We start from the raw sequence: 11,172 nt of genomic DNA, 5'->3' as shown, positions 1-11,172 counted from the left end.
AATTAAAACATCAGGATTCCATCTCGTTTCACCTCCGTTTTTGGTCCTGAAGCTCAGGTTATTAAACTCCCCGTGAGACAGGAAGCAGTGCGGTTAAAAAATTAAAGCCTGTTCTGCTCTGATTGGTTGGCTCCGGTGGCCTGAACAGGCTCCACCTACAATTCTGCAACAGGGCATTCAGGAAAGCATCTGATTGGCTGCAGTGTTAGTGCACGCCCCCAAGTGCAGGATGAGTCATCAACATTGTTTCAGCTGATTAATTAATAATTAATCTTAAATTAAATAATTAACGTTTAATTGGAGTTTCTAATTTCCTGGAATACAACTGAAAAACGTCAACGTCACTGTCAGGATGGCCGAGCGGTCTAAGGCGCTGCGTTCAGGTCGCAGTCTCCCCTGGAGGCGTGGGTTCGAATCCCACTTCTGACATTGCTTTTAGGGGCTGGATAGTGTAGTGGGATGATTGCCACCTTTCATGTGGGAGATCTGGGTTCAAATCCCCTGCATGAAAGGTACTATCTGCAGTAGGAGTCCTTAGGCAAGACCCCCTTACCCTACCTGTAAGTCGCTTTGGATAAATACATAAACATAAAAATAACATAACATGATGACTCATCCTGCACTCGGGGGCGTGGTCTAACTCAACATCCAATCAGAGCAGGCTGGGCTCTGTGGGAGGCGGTTCCAACTCAACATCCAATCAGAGCAGGCTGGGCTCTGTGGGAGGCGGTCAGCCTCCTTAGAGCCTGGAAATACGCGAACATCACTCAGCTGTTTCATGGGGCTTTAAGGAAGAAATGATAAAAACTCTCTCATGCATAAAATATGAGTAAAATATAAATGAATCTAACTTTACCCCCGAATAAAACAGGCTGAAAGTCCCACACATTCAAACCAGATAACAGACATGTTTTATCTGAATTATCCCTGAATTAAGGTGTCATGTTCAAACTGTTCCAGTAAGCTGATGAATGAAATAAAACGCTGTGTCAGTGACGGTGCTCAAACCTGTTCATTTCACTGATTTTCTGTTGTTTTCATGTGGATAAAATGACAGAAAAACATGAAAAAGATCAGAAGTTGGAGCAGCTTTGTTCATAGTTGTGTTCAGAAAAGGATCAATAAGGAAAAAATAAAATAAAAACGTGGAAATGTGTTCAGAATCCAATGTGATGTCATCAGTGATGTCATCAGTGATGTCACCACATGTAAATGAGGTGATTGAATCATAAACTTTGGGTCAGACTTTAATCTGCAGCCTGTTGGAATTTGGACGTTAAAATGTTGCTTTGAATAAACTTTAAAGGACATTAAATGTTTAACATCTGAACCACCGATCAGTTATTAATCAGACGTATTGATGACGAACACAGCTGTTTGTTGCAGCTCTCCTCTGGTCTGCTTTTCTCTCTCGTTACTGGAATTGAACCAAAAAACAACAAGAAATGAACAAAATTACTTTGAAACTTCCAACTGGGCACAGGTCGGAGCCTCAGAGCTTCACGTGAAACCGGTTCGACGAGACTTTGACGAAGACGAGCTCAGTCCGGCAGGTCCGAATAACTTCGGAGGAATGTTGAAGTTTCCCTTTTTTACCTGAAGGCGTCTCCGTGTTTGTGAGGTCATCACAGTGAGGACTTTGTGGAAAACAACTCAAATACTCAGCTGTCCAGAGAAAGTGCAGGAATCATGAAATGTGAAAAGATTTGGGATTCACATCTTTGATGGTTCAGTGCAAACAAAATAAAACTGAAAATGAATGAATTAAGTCAAACAAACATGTAAAAGAATGAGTTCTTCTGTCGGTAGAAGCCAGAAACTGAAGCTCTGCGAGGTTTTAAACAGAGAAAAGTGACATCAGGCGGACTGCAGGGTCCTCGCAGAGATAGAGAGACGTGTGTGTGTGACGACTCTGTAAAAAAGTGACAGAAGAAGAAACTAAAGGTGAAACAGTTTAAGGATTAAAACGTGATTTTTCTGTGTTTAAATCTTAAAACTTTCACAGAAAGCAGAAATAAGGCCGAACACAGCTGATTATTCTCATTAAAACTGGATGTGAGCGGTTCTCCAGGCCAACAGGAAGCTGTCCTCACCTGTGCTCACCTGTGCTCACCTGTCCTCACCTGTCCTCACAGCCCGTAATGTCCCTGCTGAAGAAGAAGAACACAGGCGTCAGAACACAGACCTGAACTGGAGTTTCACAGACAAACCAACAGCTTAACGTGGGCTCAGTGGGGGTGTGATGGCGAGGCAGCTTCCAGGCGCCTGATTGGACGGACTCACAGCAGCGGAGTGACTCAGCTTGTCGAAGCGGAACTTGAGGTTGGACCTGGGAGAGTTTCTGTTCTTCAGCTCTGAAAGTGGAGCAGAAGGGAGTGAAAAGCGAGCCGGAAACAGGCCCGAGGTGTTGAGTGTGAGGAGCTGTACTGAACCTGTGGGGCTGCGGCAGACGATGAGCGGACAGGAAGCCTCCACCTGAAGGACAGGACACTGCTTCAGATCATCTGCTCACATGCAACGCTCCAAACCTTCCTCTCACATCTATCATCACATCAGGTGAAACTCCAGCCTGAACCCTGAGTTTTCTGCTCAACAACAGATTCCACACAGCGTCCAGCAGTGGAAACCATGGAGACCATGAAGCAGGCTGAGATGAACCAGCAGCTGGATGCTCTGAGGAGCCCTGAAACCTTCTTACAACAGCTGAACCTCTCTCTAACAGCTGATGTAGAAGCCTTTTTCATGCAAAGTAACGGTGGTTAACTGAGCCATGGCAGCACCACCCTCCCTTAAAGGGGAACTCCGGTGTTTTTAAACCTTATTTCTGGCATGAAATACGTTCATCTGCTCACTGAGAACAGTTTGGTGAAAGTCGGCGTCCTTCAGAAGATATTTAGATAACTGGAGATCCATATAACGGAGTGAACGGGGCTTAGAGGATGCAGCCTCTAAATAAGGCATTATCTGTCTTTATTTCACCAATACTTTAAGAAGAATGAATGAATGAACGTGTGCTATAGCTCTGTTAGCTCATAGCTCTGTTAGCTCAGAGCTCTGTTAGCTCATAGCTCTGTTATCTCATAGCTGCTGTTAGCTCATAGCTCTGTTAGCTCATAGCTGCTGTTAGGTCATAGCTCTGTTAGCTCATAGCTGCTGTTAGCTCATAGCTCTGTTAGCTCATAGCTGCTGTTAGCTCATAGCTCTGTTAGCTCATAGCTCTGTTAGCTCATAGCAGCTGCTGTTAGCTCATAGCTCTGTTAGCTCATAGCAGCTGCTGTTAGCTCATAGCTGCTGTTAGCTCATAGCTCTGTTAGCTCATAGCTCTGTTAGCTCATAGCAGCTGCTGTTAGCTCATAGCTCTGTTAGCTCATAGCTCTGTTAGCTCATAGCTGCTGTTAGCTCATAGCTCTCTTAGCTCATAGCTCTGTTAGCTCATAGCAGCTGCTGTTAGCTCATAGCTGCTGTTAGCTCATAGCTCTGTTAGCTCATAGCTCTGTTAGCTCATAGCAGCTGCTGTTAGCTCATAGCTGCTGTTAGCTCATAGCTCTGTTAGCTCATAGCTGCTGTTAGCTCATAGCTCTGTTAGCTCATAGCTGCTGTTATGTGGCTACTTGCAGCTATAGGAGAGCTAACGGAGGGATTTCTACACAGGCACTCTACTGGGACCACTTCATCCACACGCCCCCCTGCAGCACAGTTTATTCACTCCGGTAAGAACGTCCATCTTACTCAAAGTCGTCTAAATCTGATAAATATCCTGCCATGTTGCACAAAACTATCAGCAGCAAACTCTGTGTGAAGTTAGCCGACTGTCACAGAGCACGGAGTGAATAAGCTGTGCTGCAGGGGGGCGTGTGGATGAAGTGGTCCCAGTAGAGTGCCTGTGTAGAAATCCCTCCGTTAGCTCTCCTATAGCTGCAAGTAGCCACATAACAGCAGCTATGAGCTAACAGAGCTATGAGCTAACAGAGCTATGAGCTAACAGAGCTATGAGCTAACAGCAGCTATAGCACACGTTCATTCATTCATTCTTCTTAAAGTATTGGTGAAATAAAGACAGATAATGCCTTATTTAGAGGCTGCATCCTCTAAGCCCCGTTCACTCCGTTATATGGATCTCCAGTTATCTAAATATCTTCAGAAGGACGCCGACTTTCACCAAACTGTTCTCTGTGAGCAGATGAACGTATTTTATGCCAGAAATAAGGTTTAAAAACACCGGAGTTCCCCTTTAAAGCTTGCAGTCTGCAGCAGCTCCAGCCTCATCAACACCTGAGATTCATAACAAACTGTCATCATATCTCTGAAGCAGCAAACTTTGTGTCATTTGACATTTGACCCCGACAAACCCCGGCGCTGTCTGACTCACCAGGTGTGTGTCATCAGCAGCGAGGCTGAAGCTGCAGCTGCTCGACGTCGACCTGGAAATCTTACTGCTGTCCTTCTTCATGTGGATCCTACAAACAAACAAGAACTCGTGTTGTTTGCTGCGTCAGAAAACAAAGATCTGTCTGTCAGCGCTGCCGCGAACACACACCTGTCCCTTTGTCCCGCCTCCGGAGAGCTGGGATTGGACGGCAGCTCTGACCTCACCTCCAGCGCTGGCTGGCAGCCGTCGAAGCTGCGCTGCTCACTCAGGAGGCTGAAAGAGAAGGTGGGGGTCAGAACCAGAACCAGGTATGTTCACAGTTTCCTGAGGAGGAGCTTCAGTCCTGAGCTTTAACCTGCATCTGATGGAGCTTTAACCTGCATCTGATGGAGCTTTAACCTGCATCTGATGGAGCTTTAAGCTGCATCTGATGGAGCTTTAACCTGCATCTGATGGAGCTTTAACCTGCATCTGATGGAGCTTTAACCTGCGTCTGATGGAGCTTTAACCTGCATCTGATGGAGCTTTAACCTGCATCTGATGGAGCTTTAAGCTGCATCTGATGGAGCTTTAACCTGCATCTGATGGAGCTTTAACCTGCATCTGACGGAGCTTTAACCTGCATCTGACGGAGCTTTAACCTGCATCTGAAGGAGCTTTAACCTGCATCTGACGGAGCTTTAACCTGCATCTGAAGGAGCTTTAACCTGCATCTGATGGCGCTTTAACCTGCATCTGATGGAGCTTTAAGCTGCATCTGACGGAGCTTTAACCTGCATCTGATGGAGCTTTAACCTGCGTCTGATGGAGCTTTAACCTGCATCTGAAGGAGCTTTAACCTGCATCTGATGGCGCTTTAACCTGCATCTGATGGAGCTTTAAGCTGCATCTGACGGAGCTTTAACCTGCATCTGATGGAGCTTTAACCTGCATCTGATGGAGCTTTAACCTGCATCTGATGGAGCTTTAACCTGCATCTGATGGAGCTTTAACCTGCATCTGACGGAGCTTTAACCTGCATCTGATGGAGCTTTAAGCTGCATCTGATGGAGCTTTAACCTGCATCTGATGGAGCTTTAACCTGCATCTGACGGAGCTTTAACCTGCATCTGACGGAGCTTTAACCTGCATCTGATGGAGCTTTAACCTGCATCTGATGGAGCTTTAACCTGCATCTGATGGAGCTTTAACCTGCATCTGATGGAGCTTTAAGCTGCATCTGATGGAGCTTTAACCTGCGTCTGATGGAGCTTTAACCTGCATCTGATGGAGCTTTAACCTGCATCTGATGGAGCTTTAAGCTGCATCTGATGGAGCTTTAACCTGCATCTGATGGAGCTTTAACCTGCATCTGACGGAGCTTTAACCTGCATCTGACGGAGCTTTAACCTGCATCTGAAGGAGCTTTAACCTGCATCTGACGGAGCTTTAACCTGCATCTGAAGGAGCTTTAACCTGCATCTGATGGCGCTTTAACCTGCATCTGATGGAGCTTTAAGCTGCATCTGACGGAGCTTTAACCTGCATCTGATGGAGCTTTAACCTGCGTCTGATGGAGCTTTAACCTGCATCTGAAGGAGCTTTAACCTGCATCTGATGGCGCTTTAACCTGCATCTGATGGAGCTTTAAGCTGCATCTGACGGAGCTTTAACCTGCATCTGATGGAGCTTTAACCTGCATCTGATGGAGCTTTAACCTGCATCTGATGGAGCTTTAACCTGCATCTGATGGAGCTTTAACCTGCATCTGACGGAGCTTTAACCTGCATCTGATGGAGCTTTAAGCTGCATCTGATGGAGCTTTAACCTGCATCTGATGGAGCTTTAACCTGCATCTGACGGAGCTTTAACCTGCATCTGACGGAGCTTTAACCTGCATCTGAAGGAGCTTTAACCTGCATCTGATGGCGCTTTAACCTGCATCTGATGGAGCTTTAAGCTGCATCTGACGGAGCTTTAACCTGCATCTGATGGAGCTTTAACCTGCATCTGATGGAGCTTTAACCTGCATCTGACGGAGCTTTAACCTGCATCTGATGGAGCTTTAACCTGCATCTGAAGGAGCTTTAACCTGCATCTGATGGCGCTTTAACCTGCATCTGATGGAGCTTTAAGCTGCATCTGATGGAGCTTTAACCTGCATCTGATGGAGCTTTAACCTGCATCTGATGGAGCTTTAACCTGCATCTGATGGAGCTTTAATCATAAAACCATGGAGGAAGGAAAGCGTTACCTCCTCTGGTTGGGTTTCTCTGTCTGGCTGTCGATGCTCAGCAGTCGAGGGAAGAGTCCTGAGCGCCTCTTCACCGGAGACTTCACATTACACTGAAAAACACGCCATAACAGCAAGGCTGAGCGCTCGCAGGAACCAGAAGCTTCTCATCGTCTTTAAATCTTTGCTTCTCCTCACCTCGATGCTCAGGTGTGCCAGGCCGCCCCCACTCAGGCTGGTGGGGAGTCCCGTCCCGCCTCGCGACATGGTCTCCATGGAGACGCTCCGCCCTCGCATCGCCCTCTGAAATGGAATCGCAGAGTGCGTTTGAACACAGATGGTTTTCATGGTCAAAGTGAGAAAATATGCATTAAACAAAGAAAGATACGAGGCAGCAGAGAGAGTAAAACTCACCTTGATGGACTCCAGCAGTCCTCCGTGAGCGTGCCCATTCTCCGCTCGGCCCTCGTCCTCCGGACCTAAGTTCAGGCCCAGCATGCTCTGCGAGCGTCTCTGCAGCTCATCATGGAGGCTGTCCAGCAGGGCGGCCCGGGTTCGCTCCTGAACATGGAGAGAAGAGGCTTCAGAAAACTAACAAAAATCACCACTGACTGAGGAAGTAGAAGGATTTATCTTCTAAAGCCTCCATATTCTATAAAATCCTTCTTCCTGTTCCTGTTCCTGGAAGAACCTTTAGGTTCCTGTTTGGTTTCTGTTTGATTTCTGTTTGATTTCTGTTTGGTTTCTGTTTGATTTCTGTTTGATTTCTGTTTGGTTCCTGTTTGGTTCCTGTTTGGTTCCTGTTTGGTTTCTGTTTGGTTTCTTTTAGTTTGGTTTCTTTTTGGTTTCTGTTTGGTTTCTGTTTGGTTTCTTTTAGTTTGGTTTCTGTTTGGTTTCTGTTTGGTTTCTTTTAGTTTGGTTCCTGTTTGGTTTCTGTTTGGTTTCTGTTTGGTTTCTGTTTGGTTTCTTTTAGTTTGGTTTCTGTTTGGTTTCTGTTTGGTTTCTTTTAGTTTGGTTCCTGTTTGGTTTCTGTTTGATTTCTGTTTGGTTTCTGTTTGGTTTCTGTTTGGTTCCTGTTTGGTTTCTGTTTGGTTTCTGTTTGGTTCCTGTTTGGTTTCTGTTTGGTTTCTGTTTGGTTTCTGTTTGGTTTCTTTTAGTTTGGTTTCTGTTTGGTTTCTGTTTGGTTTCTGTTTGGTTCCTGTTTGGTTTCTGTTTGGTTTCTGTTTGGTTTCTGTTTGATTTCTGTTTGGTTTCTGTTTGGTTTCTTTTAGTTTGGTTTCTGTTTGGTTTCTGTTTGATTTCTGTTTGGTTTCTGTTTGGTTTCTTTTAGTTTGGTTCCTGTTTGGTTTCTGTTTGGTTTCTTTTAGTTTGGTTCCTGTTTGGTTTCTGTTTGGTTTCTGTTTGGTTTCTGTTTGGTTCCTGTTTGGTTTCTGTTTGGTTTCTGTTTGATTTCTGTTTGGTTTCTGTTTGGTTTCTTTTAGTTTGGTTTCTGTTTGGTTTCTGTTTGATTTCTGTTTGGTTTCTGTTTGGTTTCTTTTAGTTTGGTTCCTGTTTGGTTTCTGTTTGGTTTCTTTTAGTTTGGTTCCTGTTTGGTTTCTGTTTGGTTTCTGTTTGGTTTCTGTTTGGTTCCTGTTTGGTTCCTGTTTGGTTCCTGTTTGGTTTCTGTTTGGTTTCTGTTTGATTTCTGTTTGGTTTCTGTTTGGTTTCTTTTAGTTTGGTTCCTGTTTGGTTTCTGTTTGATTTCTGTTTGGTTTCTTTTAGTTTGGTTCCTGTTTGGTTTCTTTTAGTTTGGTTCCTGTTTGGTTTCTGTTTGGTTTCTGTTTGGTTTCTTTTAGTTTGGTTCCTGTTTGGTTTCTGTTTGATTTCTGTTTGGTTTCTGTTTGGTTTCTTTTAGTTTGGTTCCTGTTTGGTTTCTTTTAGTTTGGTTCCTGTTTGGTTTCTGTTTGGTTTCTGTTTGGTTTATTTTAGTTTGGTTTCTGTTTGGTTTCTGTTTGGTTTCTGTTTGGTTCCTGTTTGGTTTCTGTTTGGTTTCTGTTTGGTTTCTGTTTGGTTTCTGTTTGGTTTCTTTTAGTTTGGTTTCTTTTTGGTTTCTGTTTGGTTTCTGTTTGGTTTCTTTTTGGTTTCTGTTTGGTTTCTGTTTGGTTCCTGTTTGGTTTCTGTTTGGTTTATGTTTGGTTTATGTTTGGTTTCTTTTAGTTTGGTTCCTGTTTGGTTTCTGTTTGGTTTCTGTTTGGTTTCTGTTTGGTTCCTGTTTGGTTTCTGTTTGGTTTCTTTTAGTTTGGTTTCTGTTTGGTTCCTGTTTGGTTTCTGTTTGGTTTCTGTTTGGTTTCTGTTTGGTTCCTGTTTGGTTTCTGTTTGGTTTCTGTTTGATTTCTGTTTGATTTCTGTTTGGTTTCTGTTTGATTTCTGTTTGGTTCCTGTTTGGTTTCTGTTTGATTTCTGTTTGGTTCCTGTTTGGTTCCTGTTTGGTTTCCGTTTGGTTTCTGTTTGGTTCCTGTTTGGTTTCTGTTTGGTTTCTGTTTGGTTTCTGTTTGGTTCCTGTTTGGTTTCTGTTTGGTTTCTGTTTGGTTTCTTTTAGTTTGGTTCCTGTTTGGTTTCTGTTTGGTTTCTGTTTGGTTCCTGTTTGGTTTCTGTTTGGTTCCTGTTTGGTTTCTGTTTGGTTTCTTTTAGTTTGGTTCCTGTTTGGTTTCTGTTTGGTTCCTGTTTGGTTTCTTTTAGTTTGGTTCCTGTTTGGTTTCTTTTAGTTTGGTTCCTGTTTGGTTTCTGTTTGGTTTCTGTTTGGTTTCTGTTTGGTTCCTGTTTGGTTTCTGTTTGGTTTCTTTTAGTTTGGTTTCTGTTTGGTTTCTGTTTGGTTCCTGTTTGGTTTCTGTTTGGTTTCTTTTAGTTTGGTTCCTGTTTGGTTTCTGTTTGGTTCCTGTTTGGTTTCTGTTTGGTTTCTTTTAGTTTGGTTCCTGTTTGGTTTCTGTTTGGTTTCTGTTTGGTTTCTGTTTGGTTCCTGTTTGGTTTCTGTTTGGTTTCTGTTTGGTTTCTTTTAGTTTGGTTTCTGTTTGGTTTCTGTTTGGTTTCTTTTAGTTTGGTTCCTGTTTGGTTTCTGTTTGGTTTCTTTTAGTTTGGTTTCTGTTTGGTTTCTGTTTGGTTTCTTTTAGTTTGGTTCCTGTTTGGTTTCTGTTTGATTTCTGTTTGGTTTCTGTTTGGTTCCTGTTTGGTTTCTGTTTGGTTTCTTTTAGTTTGGTTCCTGTTTGGTTTCTGTTTGGTTTCTGTTTGGTTTCTGTTTGGTTTCTGTTTGGTTTCTGTTTGGTTTCTTTTAGTTTGGTTTCTGTTTGGTTTCTGTTTGGTTTCTGTTTGGTTCCTGTTTGGTTTCTGTTTGGTTTCTGTTTGGTTTCTGTTTGGTTTCTGTTTGATTTCTGTTTGGTTTCTGTTTGGTTTCTGTTTGGTTTCTGTTTGGTTTCTGTTTGGTTTCTTTTAGTTTGGTTCCTGTTTGGTTTCTGTTTGGTTTCTTTTAGTTTGGTTCCTGTTTGGTTTCTGTTTGGTTTCTGTTTGGTTTCTGTTTGGTTCCTGTTTGGTTCCTGTTTGGTTCCTGTTTGGTTTCTGTTTGGTTTCTGTTTGATTTCTGTTTGGTTTCTGTTTGGTTTCTTTTAGTTTGGTTCCTGTTTGGTTTCTGTTTGATTTCTGTTTGGTTTCTGTTTGGTTTCTGTTTGGTTCCTGTTTGGTTTCTACATTTTCTGCTTTAGAATTTAAATTCTGAAATTTAAATCATTGATTTAAGTGCAGCAAAGAGATTAAACAGTTATTCATAACTATTTCTACTCTGTGGAAACAGGCCGTGTGGTTCACCTCCAGCCGGGCGAAGCGCTCACTCTTATAGGACGCCAGCTCTGCGTTGATCAGCTTAGTGAGAAGAAACTCCCTGAACTCTGGGCCCTGAAAAACAAAAGCAGCTCATTTGACCTCGCAGCACATCGGGTTAATAACTCTGAGGTTTCGGTGTCCAGATGAGCTCAGAAACTCACCTTCTTGAAGATGGCTGGATTCGGGAGGGGGGGGCCGAAGGGCGGCACGTCCTCCCGTGCTGTGACTGACACCTGTCAATCACCACAGTTTCACCGTCAGGACTTCATTTGGCTTTCTTTATGTTTGTATATCAGCATTAAATGCCCTTTTCTTTCATGCTTTTCACTTATTTATCCAAGCCTTTGTTTTATGCTTTAAACAGAAATGTTTCAGATTTCTGAAGGAAACACCGATCAGCTGTTTCTGCTTCCAGAGAAACTCATTCCTGAAAACTTCTCCATGTTATAAATGACCAAGAACACAGATTTCCTTTTTCCTCCAGTTAGCAACCACAGCGCCACCTGCTGACCACACTATCGAGCTGTAAAGCTGATTTATGGGTTAAAATCAATAATAATGTTTGTTAACGTTGTTTTTTAAATGAATATTACAGGTTTTGTCATCCTGTGAAATAATTAAAAAGATTTATAAGTAAGTAAACTGTAGAAAAGCATTTGTGTACATCAGTTAGTCTTTATACTTCAAACTGATTGGACGGTGCTGATTCAAACGTAAATCAAACCGTCCAATCAGAAGGCAG

General features: G+C 43.2%; 1 protein-coding gene and 1 non-coding gene across 12 annotated transcripts in view; one reads left to right on the top strand and one right to left on the bottom strand.

Annotated features, from left to right (window-relative positions):
- Positions 1-346: 346 nt before the first annotated feature.
- Positions 347-429, top strand: trnal-cag (transfer RNA leucine (anticodon CAG)). The gene has a single exon. It is a non-coding gene; the product is annotated as a tRNA-Leu (tRNA).
- A 544-nt stretch (positions 430-973) lies between these two features.
- The window catches only part of LOC140279806 (rap1 GTPase-activating protein 2-like), a 56,576-nt gene continuing 46,377 nt past the window's right edge, over positions 974-11,172 (bottom strand). Inside the window, exons 9-19 of one of the 11 annotated variants that reach the window (XM_072374995.1) lie at positions 10,592-10,663; positions 10,416-10,502; positions 6,996-7,142; positions 6,780-6,884; positions 6,603-6,694; positions 4,538-4,642; positions 4,370-4,457; positions 2,433-2,475; positions 2,284-2,354; positions 2,094-2,150; positions 974-1,912 (exon numbers count right to left, since the gene is read on the bottom strand). In XM_072374995.1, coding sequence (XP_072231096.1) covers positions 2,130-2,150; positions 2,284-2,354; positions 2,433-2,475; positions 4,370-4,457; positions 4,538-4,642; positions 6,603-6,694; positions 6,780-6,884; positions 6,996-7,142; positions 10,416-10,502; positions 10,592-10,663 — 831 coding nt within the window. In that variant the 3' untranslated portion in view covers positions 974-1,912; positions 2,094-2,129. Of the gene's footprint in view, positions 1,913-2,093; positions 2,355-2,432; positions 2,476-4,369; positions 4,458-4,537; positions 4,643-6,602; positions 6,695-6,779; positions 6,885-6,995; positions 7,143-10,415; positions 10,503-10,591; positions 10,664-11,172 lie in introns of all 11 variants that reach the window. The other 10 variants (XM_072374996.1, XM_072374997.1, XM_072374998.1 and 7 more) reach the window with 10 other exon arrangements.

This window comes from Leuresthes tenuis, unplaced genomic scaffold (genome assembly GCF_036924035.1).
Source record: "Leuresthes tenuis unplaced genomic scaffold, fLeuTen1.0.hap1 SCAF_21, whole genome shotgun sequence".
Classification (NCBI taxonomy): domain Eukaryota; kingdom Metazoa; phylum Chordata; class Actinopteri; order Atheriniformes; family Atherinopsidae; genus Leuresthes; species Leuresthes tenuis.
This window is presented reverse-complemented; position numbering and strand designations above follow the sequence as displayed.